The sequence below is a fragment of the Spermophilus citellus genome, assembly GCF_964194105.1.
Source record: "Spermophilus citellus genome assembly, chromosome: 10".
NCBI lineage: Eukaryota > Metazoa > Chordata > Mammalia > Rodentia > Sciuridae > Spermophilus > Spermophilus citellus.
In genome coordinates, this window is record NC_138197.1 from 98,989,091 (window position 1) to 99,008,613 (window position 19,523).

At 32.3% G+C, this 19,523-nt stretch overlaps 1 protein-coding gene and 1 long non-coding RNA gene across 2 annotated transcripts in view; one reads left to right on the forward strand and one right to left on the reverse strand.

Annotated features, from left to right (window-relative positions):
• PTPRQ (protein tyrosine phosphatase receptor type Q) overlaps positions 1-5,864 on the forward strand; it is a gene marked incomplete at its 5' end in the record, with an annotated part of 205,022 nt that extends 199,158 nt beyond the window's left edge. The window contains 3 exons of the mRNA XM_081310467.1: positions 1,074-1,209; positions 5,141-5,264; positions 5,511-5,864. Of these exons, the coding sequence (XP_081166593.1) occupies positions 1,074-1,209; positions 5,141-5,264; positions 5,511-5,548 (298 nt within the window). The 3' untranslated portion in view covers positions 5,549-5,864. The remainder of the gene's footprint in view (positions 1-1,073; positions 1,210-5,140; positions 5,265-5,510) is intronic.
• The window catches only part of LOC308658035, a 53,990-nt gene that overhangs the window by 19,491 nt on the left and 14,976 nt on the right, over positions 1-19,523 (reverse strand). The window contains exon 2 of the long non-coding RNA XR_014024126.1: positions 713-747. This is a non-coding gene — a long non-coding RNA (uncharacterized lncRNA). The remainder of the gene's footprint in view (positions 1-712; positions 748-19,523) is intronic.

Below are 19,523 nucleotides of genomic sequence, written 5' to 3' on the forward strand. Positions count from 1 at the left end.
CTTAGCCTGATTTATCTTCCTTTATAGCACTTGTTATCACCAACCATCTTCTTTGCCTGTGTTCATTTGTGTACCGCTGTCCTCCAGGGTATAAGCTCCACACACATGGGCACTTTGTATTGCTTACTGCCATAACTCAGATGGCTAGAAAGGTGTATTAAGTGATTTAACGTCTGATTACCTTGTTCAGGCATGTGTGTATTCATTCTACCGTCATTGGAAATGTTAAGTTGAATAATAGGAAATTACTGATATTTGGCTCTTATGTTACTCAATTGACAGTTTCTATGGAACACCTGTCCTTGAGTATTAAATTAATTTCTTAAAAGAAAATAACTTGCAAATTTTATTAACTATAGGAGGTTAAAAAAAAAGTTCTCTGGAGAAAGCAAAATGATGTGAGAGGGCTAGGGTTTTGGCTCAGTGGTAGAGTGCTTACCTAGCATGTGTGAGGCACTGGGTTTGATTCTCAGCTCCACAATATAAATAAGTAAATAAAATAAAGGTCCATCAACAACTTATAAAATATTTTTAAAAAGATGTGAGAGATTATTTTTAATATGATACATAGGAAATGCAATATGGACCAAATATTTTATATTTTCAATATTTAGAATTTCTATGGATAACTAAAAATATGGCCAATATGAAGTTTCTGGTATTAAGAATTTTGAATGAGGCTGGAGATGTAGCTTAGTGGTAGAGCACTTACCTAGCATGTGTACGGCCTGGGTTCAGTTCCCAGCACTGCAAAAATAAAAAAAATTTAAGAGATTTTAAAAATTCCTTAAATATAAAAAAGTTGAGTATCCTTCATATTTATTAAATATTATTATGAAAGAAGATAAAAATTCAAGTAGTTAAAAAAGAAAATATAAATATTTGATAAAGTATTGATAATCATCTTGGTATAACTAAACACAATCTTGGTAACAATCAAAACCCAAAGAAAGTCCAAAGAAAATCTATCTCCAAATAAGCAAAGAAACTGTTTAGAATCTATTGCTATAGCTCATTATCTTCGTCACCATCAATAGATGACTAATTTCCATGTAATGTTGTTCTTCCTGCAGTGCTGGGGTTGGTAGAACTGGAGTTTTTATTGCTCTGGACCACTTGACACAACATATAAATGACCATGACTTTGTGGATATATATGGACTAGTAGCTGAATTGAGAAGTGAAAGAATGTGTATGGTGCAGAATCTGGTAAGAGAACTAAGCCTGCACTCATTTCTTGGTGTCAACTCTAGGATTTCTATGTGGGTGGAACTTAGTGCATCAATCTGCTTGGAAGTGAACTTGAAGCTGTTATATGCACAGTAGGAACTCTTTTCCTACCTTATAAACTTGTTGGGTAGAGCAGCTGGTAGAGATGATGAGAGAACTAAAGTCACCCTTAAGTATAATTACTGACTGTTCATCCTTGTTTATACTGACAGGCATGTAGAAAATAATTAATTAAATTGATTTGTATTTATCATTTAGCAACTTTGGGGAGCTTAGAAAGTGAATTCAAATGAATTCCTCTTATAAATATGCTAAATATATTTATAATTGGGAAAACAGTGTAAAATATTGATGTTACTGAGTTTCTATGAATTTCATGTGTCCATATTTATCTCTGTTACTTATTAGTACTAACCATGATTGTTGCAGCAAATAATCAACTAACTGGGAATATTTTGTTCATTGTTTTAGTATGACGGCAAAGATATTTATAAAATAAATAGATTTTTATTCAATAAGGAAACATACAGCTGGGTGCAGTGACACATGCCTATAATCCCAGTGGTCTCTGGAGGCTGAAACAGGAGGATCATGAGTTCAAAGCCAACCTCAGCAACAGCGAGATACTAAGTAACTCAGTGAGACTCTGTCTGTAAATAAAAGAAAAAAAAAAAGGCTGGGGATGTGGCTCAGCAGTTGAGTGCCCCTGAGTTCAATCCCTGGTACAAAAATTTTAAAAACACAGTATAATGGTAGTGAGACTAACAACCCTCTATTGAGTGTTAAGGAGTTTCCAGTTGCTATATTAGATCCTTTACATTTATTTTCTTATTTAATCCTGATTTAATTCTTTATTTGTGAATCAGGGTCAGTAAACTGATTAATAGACTAGGTATTATTGACTTTATGTTACAAAATAGGGAAGCAGATGTTCCAAGAACATGAGTGATATTCCAATGCAATATTATTAGTAAGTATCAGAGCCAAAATTCATTCCAGTCTATCTAACTTAATAGGAGACGTTTCTATCTGTATCTTCTGATCAAAGTTTGTATACTATGCAGATACAGAGATGTTCTTGTAGTAAATACACAGATCTGCTCTCAGAGTATTTTCCAAAATATGTGCTAAAAACTAAGTGGCATTAAATTTATTAAAGGGGTGAGGAAACAGACTTCCCTGATAAAATGAGTGTGAGAAATAAATTAAACTAATTTTTAAGTACAGAATTCCTTAGACCTTTTAGGCTAATACACCATGAAAATAACAAATACAGAGCCAACTGTGGTACCCTTCAACCCTTTTAGATCCTAAACTTGTAATGCACGTCATGGGACATTAATGCTGTAGGAAAATGCTGCCCTAGGTCAGAGATATCCAACTTTTCAGAAAAAAAAAATGTTTGAGTATTCAACTTTAGTACAGATACTTATTTTTTAAATGTATATTGTATAATTATGTGAATTATGAAATATACGAAAAATAAATAATTGATAAACATACCAAAGATCAAATATGCAATATTTGGAAAACCTTGCTAATTGCTATGGCTTCATATTATCATTAGGAATTTTCAAAAAGAAATACACCCAGGTCAAGATATTTCTGATAATAGTCATAAATATGTATCTTTAATTATTTATAGTTTTTAAAAAGAGATCTGGCCTTTTGTCAGATCTGATTACATTGTTATTTTAACCTCATGGTTTGGCTACAAATCTATTCTAGAAGTATGAAGGATGTCAGACCTTCCAATTCTTGTCATTTATTTTGTCTTGCATGTTGCATATTTGATTTCAACGTAAGTCTCTGTGTAAGAATCTTTCACAGCCATTTTAATTCTGTGATAGGTAAAACTAGGTAATGTAGTTCATGTTCATTCCTTTATATGCTAAAAAGAACAAATGAGTGAAGCATCACTCTTCCCTAGTTTGTTTCAGAAATAGAATATGACATGTGACCAGGACTGGCGTCATGAATATGCAACCTGTGTAGTTTGACAGATGCCCACTCTGTAAAGGGCCCTACATTTGGTTTAATGTGTGTTTCTTAGTCTTAATTTTTGAGGAAAGAACTTTGCATTTTTATTCATAGTTGGCCCTGAAAGTTAGATACTTGTCCAGAGGTTTTACAAGGGCTCCATATCAATCCAACTATTAACCATTATTGAAATTCAATTTGCATGCATTTTTACACATTTTAAGTCCTTTAAAAGTCACAGGATAGATTTTGTGCATCTCCAGATAATGAAATAGAGCATCAAACTTCTCTTAAGTTAACATGACTATCAAGGGTAGCAACTGGGTTGAACTTTTCAATGACACTCTGCAGCCTCCTTGGCAATAACACAGGATGGCAGAGGGACCTTGGAACCTGCAGCGCTGTCTTGTAAGAGCTTGGCTTGCTATGCTGGCAGTTTAACCCATCATTCTCTCCCATGGAGGAGATGAGATCTGGACAGTCAGAAGTTTCATGTGTCAAATGTGACTTCAAACTCAAATGTGTTTTTTAGAAATACCAGAATTGTTCAATTTAAATTTTTTTCAAAGAAATCACATTTCATCAACATATATCTCAATGCTATTATATTTACTGTGTGATGTGTATTTGAAAAACTCTCTTAGAATTACTTTACCAGCAATTTCAGTAGAATTATTATTGCTTTATAATACTTCATTTCTTACCAAAAATTGAATTCTGTAACTTGATCATTCACTTCACTTGCAAAGTTTGACCCCTAATGACTTTTGGATGTTCTCCAAATCACATCTGCCCATAAATGGTGAAGATTGGCTAGCTTTGAGAATTAAATAAGCCTAAATCAACAAGCATTTATTACACAACTATTATATGCTAGGCACTTATTACAGGCATTGGGAACACAGCAGCAACTAAGAGTTCTGCTCTCATAGAACTGACTTCCTAGTGATGAAGTGTTAGTGGGAATGTTTTGTAATCCACAAACAATGAGATATTGCTAATCGTGACCAGTAATATTCAAAGACAGTTTCAATAAAGGAGTTCCACCCCTCCAAAAAAAAGGTTTGGGGGTATTGTAGCCATAGATAGGAATATAACCTCTTAAAATGATCACTTTTGAGGATGTTCTATTTAAATCAATTGTCAGTTTGTAAATATGTCTTAAAACATTTGGTGATATTCCTTACAGTTGGGTATACTTCTTATGTACAAATCAGGATGATTTAAAACATACATCTTTGGTTTTTAACCTTAAATACTTTGGGGGAAGTAAAAATTCAGAAATGCTAATGAATTACTGAATTATACTGAATAAGTCTAATGAATCCGGATGGTACTGAATTTACCCCATACATTCAGATGAAATGTTAGAAGTCCATGTCCTGCACCTAGGTGTTCGGGTATTTGTATGGCAAACCAGTTGGTATTTAGGGGAATAGATACTTAGTATTAAGAGAGCCAAAATCCAGATGACTAGCAGAATTATTAGATGTATTTTAAATGAGTTGATGGTGTATAAATGTGCTCACTCACAACTGCAGGATTAAATATAGCTCTGCATTCTGACAAGAAAAGTATTTATAAATTACTCAATTAGATCTAACAGGAAAAAGGAGGCTCATAAACAAATTTAAGTAATCAGAAAGACTTGCTGCTTTTATAATCACAACAAGAAAGAATATATTAACACTTTGTATTTAGTGATGAGTATTTAAAAAAACTCAAAGCTACAAGAAGCCACAGGGATTTAGAAAATATTATTTTGGAAATTGTAGAAAATTGTTTATTTACTGAAATAAAATCTGTCTCTAACTTATCCATTTCACATTTGTTGAACTCAATACTGCTTTTTGCTGAAACAGTATAATTTCTCTTATAAGAAATAGTCCCACCCCATCCTTCATTTAATCATTTTTCCTTTTGTTTCTAGGCACAGTATATCTTCTTACACCAGTGCATTCTGGATCTTTTATCAAATAAAGGAAGCAATCAACCTATCTGTTTCGTTAACTATTCTGCACTTCAGAAAATGGATTCTTTGGATGCCATGGAAGGTAAACAGAATCAGGGTGTACCAAATTTGCTAGTTTACTGCCTATAAGAGGAGCACTGATATTATAATAACCATAAGTTAAAAATACTTCAAAACTAGTTTACTGCACATCAGTTTCTTCATTTCTCTCTCATTCAATGTGAGATAAATGCCTTTTCATCTGGATTGTCTTTTTGCCATGAAACATTTTAATCTTTTGAACTGTTAACTTCAGTACTCTCTTGTGACATGCTACTTTGTGTTATAGGTGATGTTGAGCTTGAATGGGAAGAAACTACCATGTAAATATTCAGATCAACGATTACAACAAGAAGCTATTTTTCAACCCCAGGGGCCAAAACTACCCCCTCATGCTTCTGAATTGAAATATGCAATCCTAAAGAAATCTTCATGCTTCCCTTACTGCCTTACTACCTGAATTGACCATTTTACAGACAGTTCTAGGAAACTGCTAATTCAGCATAGTCACTTGTTTTGTACAGAATAAATATTGTTCATTTAAAATGTTTAAGAGAAGATATCCCATAGGGTTTTGAAGTTCTCCATATTTGGAACAAGCCAAATGTAAAATTATTATTATACTAGCATTAATGGTTCAGTGTGAATCTTCCCTATATATTGGTTATAATTTTGAACAAAAGCCGTAAATGTTGATTCAGTAGTGTTATTTTGGCCTCTAGGGTGTTGACGTTTCTTGTGGATGACTTCTAGAACTGTCATAATGATCTGTACTTCTATGTATGCCTCTGTGTTTTGAATCCTCTGTTTTATGAGTGCTGAGATATCATCTCCTGATCCTGAACAGCTGAACACTAACCCCCTGACACTGCAGGGATTACATAGCCTTTATACAACACACAGTAGCTCTTTGGAGGAACTTAGGGCTATTAAAATTGCATTGTGAACTTCAGTTTGAAAAAATGAAAGGAAAAATTAAAAGTGCAATTGCACATAACGAAGTTATAAAGTACCTTTCTAGCCTGCCCACATTTGTCTGATGTCAGGCACAAGTTATAGCACTGTATTGTATATTTAAATACAAAAAGGTATCAGAGTATTTGCACATTATATTTATATTCAACTTATTAACAATTTTAAAATGTTTCTTCAGCAGAAATGTATAAAAATAATAATAAAATCATATAGTGTGGTACAAGCTTGTGAACTTATGATGTACTGCTGTGGTGCCAACAGACTTCTGAAGAGATTATATTAACTGGTCTTTATTTCATTTCCCAAGGGTGATTATGGAGGAGTGTGTTTAGGGGAACTTAAAACAAAGAAATTAACCAGGTTGTAGCAAAGTAGAGATTTAAAAATAAATCTTTCAGCCTCTGTTTTATTAGATACTGATATTGTACTAAATAAATTGAGCTATGTGAAATTATTTTGTCATAGATTTCAATTAATGTCATAAGTAAATAGTATTAACTACTTTATTTCTTCTATAATAAATATGCTTATTTCTACTGTTCCAATCATATAGAAAGTGTAATGGTCAAAAAAACCCCTGAAATTTAATTAATTATTTTCCAGAATTATTTTAGAGGTCCTTAATTAAATATAAATTTGATTTCATATTACAAATCAAGATATAATTGATAATTATTTTAATTATATCATATATAACATAATGTAAAATAATGCTTTACATATAAGTAAGCATGACATGATTTATATAATGTAAATAATCAATATATAGTCATTTCCCAAGGTAAACAAAGAGTAAATTGTTTTAGTATGAAATTCACTATCCAAGAAATTAAGCCCTTTATTCAAACAAGCAATCTCTAGAACAGTAAAATTTTCATCTGTTTTTTTTCATGGCAAGGAAATGTAAATAAATACAATCCACTACTGTTCCAACAAACAAGTTTACATGAAGTTACAGAAAACAATAAAAATGATGAGAAATCTAAAAGATACATTTTGGAGTTATAAAGTTTCCAGTGTCCTTCATGTCATTGAAAACATATGGCAAACCAATATAGGTTTTGGATTCATGAAAGACAGAAAACAAAACTTGTGGAAAATATTTATTGGAATAACTTTTTAGCATATTAAATAATAAAAAAATTGTTAAAATTTGGTCCAGTCCATTTTCTATATCTATATAAACAGAGTTTCAGGTTTGATTCATGTATATGCACATGAGTACATAAAACAAGAGTGCTAGCATTAGATCTCTAAAACAACACTTTTCAAACTTCAACTAACTTTCATACAAATCACCTGAGGATTGTGTTAAAATTAATTCTACTTGAGTAAGAATAGATTAGTCCTGAGAATAATTTCTAGTATGTAACCAAGTTAATAATATTGCTGCCTTATCCCTGGCCATATGTTAAAAAAAAAATGTATGACTCTTCAAAAGATATTAGTCAGGATTGGAATGATTTTAGATCAACCTGAAATTACTTGAAACACTCTTTAAAAGACTTGACTTCATTACCAGAAAAAAAAAACTTGTTAAATGCACATGACTCACTATATCAAGAAAACATAACTAAAATGATTGAATTAAAAATCATGTATTTATGATAGCTGAATTTTTTAAATTACATTGTGAAAGAGTCAGTGTATACCCACATTTTATTGATGGCTACTAAGTGCAAATTAAAATAACAAGGAACATCTGTAACATTTTTAGATCTAATTTGTCAAAATTCGTTGAAGCACATGTACAATAAATGAGCAACATGTGTGTCATATGAACCAAATGAAACAGGACCCTTCAGAATGGTTTGCCAGATAGGAGAGCAGCTGTGGGTATTACCTCTACCTTTATCCTGCATTCAAATGCATAATTTTCTTCTTTTGTTTTATAGGTGATATGAAAAAGAAGTCTTTTGCAAAACAATCCTAATTAAACTTTGACCTTTTCATAAAAACAACAGTAATTTGCTGTCCACATGTTTGTACCAAACCACTAGATTTTAAAACTGGAATCTTAAGTTCAGCAATGTATTCTATAAGTTCATGCCATTATTGTGATAACCAAGTCCATTTTCATGGACCAAATGTTAAAAAAATCAGTGAATTTCTTGATAAGGCTTGGAAAACAAAATGATCAGAAATTCTCAATGATATTAAAAAGTGAAAATGAGGGAGAAAAATTTATAAAGCATTATCTTAGAAAAACAACTTGCCTCCTTAAGACAAGTGATATTTCATGGCAATTTATTTTACAAATATGGATAGAGTTTCCATATGGAATCAGGCCTAGTATGTCCACCTGCTCAGGGAGATGTTTTAAGGAATAGATTAAATCACACGTAAGAAAATGCTTTGAAAAGTCCAGTAACTTTACAAAGTTAATACAGCCTTTACCAAGGGTAGTCAGTGTTCAATATATATCAGTAAAATAATGCATCCCAGTTTAGTATTATATTGTGCTTTGTGATATTAGTGTCATATTTGCATCTCTGTTCACATGGGAAGACTGAAGAGAAAATTATGGTAGATATATTGATTTCTACAATATATGACCATCGATATTTTTATAAATGAACAATTAAGCCCTCTTAAGTAATGCTTTAATTGAAATGAATACATATATACATGTATACAAATAATTTAAAATATGAGTCAGTAATCAAGTCAAGAAAATTTTCATTTCAGAATATTTCAGTTGGACATTCTGAATCATTACCTTCAATATCATCCTTTGGAAATAAAACTAGTTTAATAGAAGGTTAAAAAAATTATACTTCTCTTACTCCTCTGTTAACAAAATTATATTTCTAAAGTCACACATTTAAATTATTTTACTATTCATAAAAATTATTATTGGACTTGGAAGTCATTTTAATAAATTATAAATTTTTAGAGTATTTTTATACTCATTATTCCAGTTAGTCCTTACAACTTTTTAAGATCAGCAGGATCCTGTAACATTGGTAAAGATAATGAAGGCTTAATTGCCGTATTCAAAATCAAATTTAGTAAAGATGAGAATTAAAGTTGAAGCTGAGTTTCTCTGGTTTCCCCCCATCCAAAAAGAAATTCTTTCAATAACCCTATGAAGATACCTCCATAAGTTACAAATGACAGGCTTTGAAAAATGTGAAATGATTATTATAAATAAATGTCATAATCACTCTGTGTCCCAATTCCCAACTAGCCAGTTAGAGACTTTCTGCTAATCACATGAAAATAATGATGTATGTGAAACATTGATTTTGGAGAAAATATGGAAGTAAAGGATAAAAATCACCATTTATATAAATGGAAAAATATGTCACATTTTAGGGGCCAAGACAATATTATAAAGATATCAGTTATTCCCAAACTAATTTGTAAATTTATTAAAATTAATTTCTAAATTTTAAACTCCAAACTATTCTTTTTTGAATGAAATATGCATAGAGAACACCTGAGGCTCTATAGAAGCCAACAGCTCTCAGTAAACCAGACTTCCTTCACAAAACTGTAAAATAAGATTTGAAATGTCAAATTAAATTAAGCTTCATTAGAGTGAAAAGCCCTCAATCTTTTTAAAATGAAGCCCAGATAATATGTTTAACAATTGCACATTTATAATACCTAACATCTAACTACAAATTGCTGGACACATAAAAAAAGCAGTAAAATCTGAACCATAACCAGGAAAATGATCCATTAATAGAAACAGATGCATAAATAACAGAAATTATAGAATTAGCAGACAAAATCTTTTAATATAGCTATTGAAATATGCTAATAAAGAAAAATAAATATTACTGTAAATTTAAAAATGTGTTTAAAACTTTCAGGGCTGAAATCTATAACATCTGATGTCAGAACTTAATTGTATATGATAAGAACAGATTAAACACTGCAGAAAATCAATAAATGCTAAAGCAGGGCAACAGAAATCATCAAAACTGATGCATGGACACACACACACACACATAAAGACTGGAAAAATAAAGATCCTCAGGAACCGGGAGGATATTTCAAGCAGTTTATCACAACAGTAATAAGAGTTACAGAATGGGAGGAGACAGAAAAAAATTCTTCAATAAACAATGTCCAAATATTTCCCAAATTATTTGTCCATTTACATATTCAAGAATCTCAATGAAATGTGAAGAGATAAATGTTCACATGTATGCATACACATTTGATTTCTCCCACTTCAGTCCATACACAAAACCACTTCTTCATAGACACACACATGCATACAGCTTATACCAAAGTTTATCATAATCAAATAATTTATTACAAGTCAAAAACTAAAGACATCAATTTCAAAGGCAACACAGAAAGGATATACCTGTTCTTGATATCAAAGAAAAGAAAATAAACTGACTTGTATGCAGAAATGTTACAGGCTATGGTATGAAAATTATAGTTACAAAAAAAACTTGAAGCAGTAGCATACTCAGTGGTGAAATATTGAAGTGTTTTGCCCTATTAGAAAGAAAAAGGGAGAAAAAGAAACTGCTCTCACAGTTTCTGTTGAGCATTCTACTTGTTCCTAGCTGTAAAGAAAAAGAAATAAATGGGATAAATTTGAAAGGAAGAAATAAATCTATACAAGTATGAGGCATAATCATGTATGAAGAGAATCCTGAGAAATCTACAAAAACATAGCTGCTAGATATAAGAAGTAGCTTTAATAAGGTCTTGGCATACTAGGTCAAGATACAAAAATCAGTTTTATTTCTATTTACTAGTAATGAACAACTGGAAATTGTAATTTAAGATACCATTAACAATAGCATCTACAAATGTGAAAAGCTTTAGGAAAATTTTAACAAAATATGTGCAAGGCCTACAACTAAAACTAAACATTGATGACAAGAATGAAAGATGACTCAAATAAATTTTATAAAATGCATGTTCATGAACTCAAAAATTCAATATTATTAAGACCTTAATTTTCTTCATAACAATTTATAAATATTTTCTTAGAAACTGATAAGCTGATTTTAAAATTTACATGGGAATGATGTAAAAGACCTGGAATACTAAAATCATTTTGAAATAGCATGCAGTTGTATTACCTATCCAATAGGTATATCTACAGATAGATTCAATGAAAGGAAAAATGGAATGCCCAAAATAAACCCACACATGGATGGTAAATTGGTATTTAACAAAGGTGACAAGGTAATTAAAGAGAAAGGAATAATCCTTCCAACAAATAGTACAGGTACAATTGGATGTCCATATGAAAGATCATGAATCTCCCATTCTATTTCACATAGCAAACACAAACATTAAATTTAAATGGATCACAGACCTATGTGGAAAGGCTATAACTATAAATCTTATGGACAAAAGCAAAAGAGCATCTCCATGACTTTAAATAAGCAAAGATTTCATAGACCATAAACAAAGTAAAAAAATTGATAAATTACACTTTATTAAAAATATAGCCTTCTGCTCTTCAAAAACAGTATTAAGAAGATGAAAAGTTGTACCAACAGTCCGGCAGAATGGGAGAAAAGGGTCACAGTATATGTAATAGAATACAAGTACCAAGAATGTATTTTTATTTACAAGGTAACACACACACACACACACACACACACACACACACACACACACATATATACAGGGCCAATACATCACATGATGTCATTGAGAAAATGCAAATTAAAACAATATCACTGTACACCCAATCAAAAGATTAAATTTTTAGTACTGAAAATACCAAGTCATCCTAGCAAGGATTTAGAAAAGCTAGAACTGGAAGTATAAAGTGATACAGTCACTTTGGAAAACAATTTGTCAATTTCTTATAAGGTTTAACATACTACCTACCATATTATCATAGCACTCAACATTACCACTTCTATTCATTTATCCAAGAAAACTTAAAATATACTTGCATGAAAGGACTAGTATTAATGTTCTTGGTAACTTTATTCATAATAGCCCAAATATGAATAGTGCAAATGAACATCAATGGGAATGTATAAACAAGTTGTGGTATATTGGGGCAATGAAATGTAATTTGGTAATAAAATAGGAATAAACTACTGATACAAAAATAGGGAGTATTCTCAAAAACATGCCAAGTGAAAGGAGACACACAGAGAACATACTGTAAAAATCCATTTCATGAAATTCTGGAATATGCCAAATTAATCATTGATGACAGAAACTGAATAAATTTTTATCTGGGTGGGCGAGGCATTGATTAAAATGGACAAGAGAACATTTGGGGAGGGTAAAGATTTTCTTCATACTTACACAGAAATATTTATACTGTAAATGCTTTAAATCACATGCATAAAATGAATTCATTTTATTTTATATAAATTATATAAATAAAGTTTATCAAAGAAATATATAATGAGAAATAATTTCAAAATAGTTATAATATTCCATTTACATGTCTTTTAAATACAAGTAGAATTTTTTTAATCCCCACTTTATTTTATGTTTTTTAGTTTATATATAACAGCAGAATGCATTACAATTCTTATTAGTATTTTTATGAATGCATTCTTCATAGTACAGATGTAAAATAATGAGTGGGAAAAATCATGATTTCCCCTGTCATGGGAGGAATGTAGACAGGAAGATAGAATCATCGGAATATACAAGAGTTTCAAATATATTTGTGATTTTTTTTTGTTTTAAACCTTGAAGTATATTTAGTCACATTTTTAGATTTGCTAAAATTAACTAATGAGTGGAAAATATATTATTTCTTATAGTTTTCAAATATTTCATGATACTAATAACTGCACAATCTCACTCATCTATAGAGTCTTAAAAAGTTGATCTCATATATGTAGAGAGTAAGCATAGTGGCTGAGTGCTTAGGGAGGAGTTATTGATCAAAAGATACATAATCAGTTAGGAGCAGTGGCACACACCTGTAATCCCAGCAACAGGGGAGGCTGAAACAGAAGGATCAAAAATTTGATACCAACCTCAAGAATTTAGTGAGGCCCTAAGCAACCTAGTGAGATGCTAATAAAAAGGTCTAGAGATGTAGTTCAGTTTGGTGGCCAAGTACCCCTGGGTTCAATACTCAGTACCAAAAAACGAAACAAAACAAAACATTATTACAGTTATATCAGAGGAATAAATTCAGGAGCTCTGTTGATCGGCATGGTGACTAATTAATAACAATATATTGGATTCTTGAAAAATACAGAGTGGATAATTAGTATTCTCATCACAAAAGTGATAACTATGTGAGGAAATGCATTTGTTAATTAGCTAGAATTAAGCATTCACAATGTATATGTACATTAACACATATATATGATAACCACATACAATTTTACCTGTCAATTTAAAGTATAATAAAAAAAATATTTACAATTTTAAAATCATGTGTGTTTAACTTGAATTATTTACTTAAATATATGATACAAAACATTTATGGATTATTTTCAAAATTATCAATATCAAGCTTTCCTGCCTGAATGAATACAATATGGAAAGAAATATGTGCTTGCATTTATTAATACTCCATTCCCAAAGCAATTACCACTAACAATTGATGGTTTAAATATTAAAAATAAAACTTGACATGCTCCAAGTGCTTTCTAGAGAATTCATTAAGCTGCTATGCACTTGGTATTTATAACCTTGTGAACTTCCATGGAAGACATGGCGAATTCACTTGCTGGTCTCTCCCTGGAACACAAGGTTGCTTCAGTCAGTCTGAGTTTAGTACATTCATAAATTTGGTAGGCAGTAACAGGATTAGCACCTACTCCCTGGGTACTAACTACAGAATTTTAGGTATTTATGTTTTAAAGTATGTACTTAAATAGATCATTTGCATAAAACAGACTACTATAATTTTATTTGCTACAATTAATAACTTTCTTTATTGAACCATTATCATATTCTGGCACTCTTCGAAGGAACAAACCAATTTTTCTCTCTCTCTCTCTCTCTCTCTTTATTTGAGATGTGGTGCTGAGGATCAAACTTAGGGTCTCATGCACACTATGTAAGCACTCTACCACTGAGCTGCAACTCTAGTCCCTTACCAGTATTAAGTCATTTTTCTTGTGACAATTTCTGAAAATAGGTACTATTATTTATTTGCCTTTTAGAGATAAGCAAAAACAGGTACAGAACTGGCCTAAGGTTATATGTTAAGTAAAGAACTGAGCCCAGACTTGAACATGGAAAGTCTGGCTTCTGAGCCTGCAGCGTTTCCAACACTGCAATATTACAGAGAGAACACCAAATTTAAGATCATGTCTCTGGGGGCTGGTGTCATGGCTCAGAGATAGAGTGCTTGCCTACCATGTATGAGACACTGGGTTCGGTCCTCAGCACCACATAAAAATAAAATAAAGATATTTTTTAAAAAGCCTCATTCCTCAGAAGTAATGGGAGATAATGTTAAACAAACAACAAAAAAAGATAATGTCTCTGATCTTACCTACTTGGACTTGTCACATACAACATGAACTACACCCTCATTCTCAATAGAAGCATCTGGATACTATTATTTGATGCAAATTAAATTATTTGTGTCACCATAGTGATACTGCCAGCCTTTATTATCAGATAGCTAGTCTAATATTCTTTGTGTTATTTGCTACCTTTTCCAGCCTATATTTATTCCAAACCAAATTTCATTATTTATCTTTCTGACTCGCTACACTTGTTGCCACATTTATGCTCTTAACTTCAGTTCTGATCATTTCACTAATCTGCTCAATAGCCTTTAGTTGCCTATGGAATTAAGATAACACTTAAAAAATTAATTTTCCCACAATATTTCTCCTTTTATTCTCTATGTAACTAAAATTAGAATACCTGCCAGGATATGGAGAGGTTATCAGTAGGTACAAAATTAGATAGGAGGAACAAGGTCAGGTGTTTCATTGCTTGCTAGAACACATCCCACACATTCCCAGTACCACATGCTGGCTGCCACACTTCTTCAATTAATACCTTTCTTAGTAACTTTCTGAAGGCATTTTTACATGTTTTTACCAACAGGTATTTTCAATTTATTGCTCTTCATTTTTCAGCTGCTTATAAACAAGGACTAAATATTTCTCATGATTTTAGCCATGTTGCATTTAGCCTAACATCTTACATGAGAAACACTCAAGCAAATATGTTCAATTGAAAGTTAACTTTAGCAGACCTAAAATAATGTTGCCTATATGGCAATATATTTTCCTACCAATACTCACATGCAAAAATAAATATCTTTTCAGTTAGGGAGCAAACAAATACCTCTGGATCAAATATAAATGAAGCTGGCAGAGACAGGAAAAATGGTGTAGATTAATATATTATTTGTTCAGGATTATCCATTATCCAGAACGAAATCAGGAACTTGGAAGTATTTAAATAACTGAGGTTGATAAAAAAAGGAATTCTGTACTGTTATGCAACTTATGAAAACAGTTCAGCAATAATCTGCCCTCACCCCTCATTATATACACTTCAGCAAACTTGGGTTCCTAGTTCACAGCAATCTGGTTTCAAGAAAACTGACAGTTTGTATTCTTCAGTGTACATACAAACACATGTATATTTATACATCTTCCTATTAAAAGAAAATATACCTTTAAAACACCAAAATTCAAAAATATCTGTTGAAACCCAACATATTTCAATAGCCACTCTATAGAATAAAAATAAATATAACAATGTCCCTATGGGGTTAGGAAGTGTTTTTTCTCTTTTATATGTTTACTATTTAAGGAAACAGAAATGGGTTTAGCATATTTTTAAAAAGATCTCATTCAATTAATTTAAGTCCAAAGATAAGGTAAGTCAGTTTCAATATATCCTAGAACAAGATATCCCTCAGGGTGAGGCAGGTGCTGGAGATGCCCAGGCAGGTCGGACTCTGCTGCCAACGCGCACATGCACGGAGACAGACACCAGGTCCAGAGAGTACAGTAAGGAGCAACAGGTGGCAAACAGGCTGGCAGGACACATGAGAGTCGACTGGTAAGAGGTAAAATGTCATAACAGGCAGGTGAAGCAAGGCTAAAAGAGAACCCAGGAACTGGCGCCATGCAGATCCAAGTAAAGCCAGTGGCAGGGAAGTGCGTCAGTTTGGAGCTGGATGCACTCCTCTGCAGATTCAGTGGTGGCTCACTTCCTCAGGGACATTCACCAAGCAGAGAACCAGAGAGGGTTCTATGACCTCTCATTATCTGAACACCTATATAATCTATAACTATCTATCTACCATCTATACACACACAGACACACACAGACACACACACACACACACACATACACACACACCATTCACAGTGCCTAGATACTAGATAAATGGTAGCTGAACAAGTGAATAAATGAATAAATAAATAAATAAATATTCCAAATGACTAGTGTACCAGAAAGATTTAAAGGCAGAAAAATCATCAAAATAAAGTACCAAAAGTGTATCCACGATGAGTTTAATCAAAACAATAATAAAGCAAATAAATTAGAGAAGTCAAAATTGCTGGGTTGGAGATATAGCTCACTTGGTAGAGTGCTTTCCTTGCATGCACAAGGCCCTGGGTTCAATCCCCAGCACCACACGCACACGCGCGTGCACGCACACACACACACACACACAAAGCCATTATTTGATATAAAATATTGTATACCTAAAAGATACAAATAAATTGAAAAAATTATAACTAATAAAATAGTCTCTAATTCAGGTAAGGAACAGCCAATTAATATGAGTGAGAAGATATAATGGGGAAAATTAGTTCACTGACAATGTCCAAAGTATAAAATAACGAAGAGGCACTTTGTGTGCATATCTGAAGAAAATTATAGGACAGGGAAATTTAAAATGTAACTAATTTTTTAGTATGGGAAGCCCATGATAAAGCATACAATGATTCTTCAATTGCTTCATAAGTTTAAAATGCTAATTTAAAAATTGTTTTAGTATTTGATTGTTTCAAACTTGAAAAAACTTTTAAGTTCATCCAGAAGAAGAAATAACTGTGAAGTAGGTTTCACATTTTTTATTAATAGGAACTGCCTTTCCAATATTAAAATTCTTTATTATCTAAATAGAATTGGAAGTGTATTGTCGAGATTAAAAGCAACCAATACTCCAATGAAACCGAAAGGTTTTCTAGCACAGACCATGTTATGGGATTTCAGTAGCCAGTAAGGAAATGCTTTCCGCCAATGGAAAAGATAATGTTATTAAGTAAATTATGGGAGGGAACTTGGCTTCTAGGAAGAAAATGAAAGTGTTTTAGATTTAACTCCCTCACCGGAGACAAAAATAAATTTGAGAGAGAAAAAAAATCATACTATATTTTCATTTACAGTCTATAAATATATTTTACCTTTCTCAGGATTATAGTTCACTCAGCTTCTAATGCCCATTGTTAGACCTTTACATTTTCTCCATAATTTAGAAAAATTCAAATATGTGTGTCCTAGAAACAAAACCTGAAATTTAGACTACTTTGAGTAACCTTACTTCTCGGCCTAATAAATTTCATAACAATGGCCTATAATATAATCTATTATAATTTGGAATGAAGTGTTAAAACAAGACCAGGCCTGAAAAATTACATAACCAAGACCCAGTTATGCTTTGAAGGTAACATTAACCTTGCTTGAATTACAAGCACAGGTGAATCTAATTTGAGTTGTCTTTTGTAAATACCAGTATCAGAGAAAAAACTCCAGCTCAACAAATCAAAACCACCAATCAACTTACAGTTATTTAACTAGGAACTTTCCAGTGGAGAAGACCAGAGGAAGCAACTGGATAACTATACCACATGAGCTTGTCTTCTTTCTCTATGTACTCTTAAAAGTCTTTTACTTGTGTATCTTTTGCAGATCTCAAAACCTCTTCCAATTTGGTGCTTCCCAATTCATAAATCACTGTGTTCTCAAGTCAGAGTGTTTTTTTGTTTGTTTTCATAGTAGTGGGATTAAACTTGGAGAACTCTATCACTGAGCTACCTCCCACCCCCCACCCCAGCCCTTTTTATTTTTTACTATGAGATAAGATCTAAGTTAGTTGCTGAGGCTGGCCTCTAACTTTTGATCCTCCTGCCTTAACCTCCTGAGTAGCTGTGACGCCATGCCCACCTGGCTCAAATAAACTCCTTAAAATCTTTATTGTGTCTCAGCTCTTACACGACTTTTTAATGTAAGTGTGTTGCAACACATGACTAAACTTGTCAGGGTCACTCCAAGTGAACTGGGCTGGCATGAAATAATGACACACAAAAAGAGAAATATCTTTTTCTTTGGGTTCTGGGATGGCCTCTCTGACCCAGCTCCCACAAAGGAGGCAAGGCAGGCAAGAAAGAAAGAGAGCACACCTTAAACCTGGGTTTTATTAATGGGAGGAGCTAATCCATAGAACATTCTATCCAAAAAAGGGCAAAAGAGTAGGATTACAACAAACAGGTGGGTGTAATTCAACCCCATCAGGTGACGCCCACTCCCAGAGCTGCACCTTTCTTATCCAAGCAGAGGTAAAGTCCACTTTCACTGCAGGGGTGCAATACCAGTCCAGTAACTCTTTACTCAGGACTTAAAGGTGTGTGCATAGCTCCTGTCTAGGGTGGCCCCAGACATAACTGAATTTCCCAGATGACTAAAGCATATTACCCAGAGCACGTTACCCAGTTCCTGCTTCCACAATCAGAAGCTATTCAGTGTCACCAGAAAGCTAAGATTCACTCCAAACTCTGGGAACAATTTTGTTTTTATCCATCCCTCCTCCCCCCCCCAAAAAAAGATATATTTCTGTAATACTTTTGAATCAGCATTAAGATTTCTTTCCTGAAAATGTAGTGCATATCTTGTTTCCTGATCCTAAAAGCTAAGATTCTGTGTTATTTATCAGGTATGTGTGACTGAATTCTTCCTTTTATTTTATATTCTTAAGCTATATTTATTTGATTTTTCTTATTATAAAAGTGGAAGTGTTTATTATAGAATGTTTACAGGCTACAGAAAAATATAAATTAAGTTAAATTAGCATCACTTGTAATTCTAGTACTTATGGATAACTACTATTAACAATTTACAGTAATGCTATTGCTTTTTTCCCTTGTCATTGTTACTAAAGAAATGCATTAAGATTTTATAGAGATACCTAATACAGTAATTGAGGGATTTAAGCACTGGTTAGAAGTATATATGACCATTTTGTTTTCAAGGCTTGGACTTGAATTATATGAATTTTTACAAAAAAAAATTAATGAAACCACTTGAAAATATGCTAAATTAAGTCAATTGAAAGGAACCACCTAATCTGCTGAATTTTCTTATTATGGGATCTAAGAAGTTGATTGCATCACTACTTAAGTTTACGTTTTACATTAATCTCACT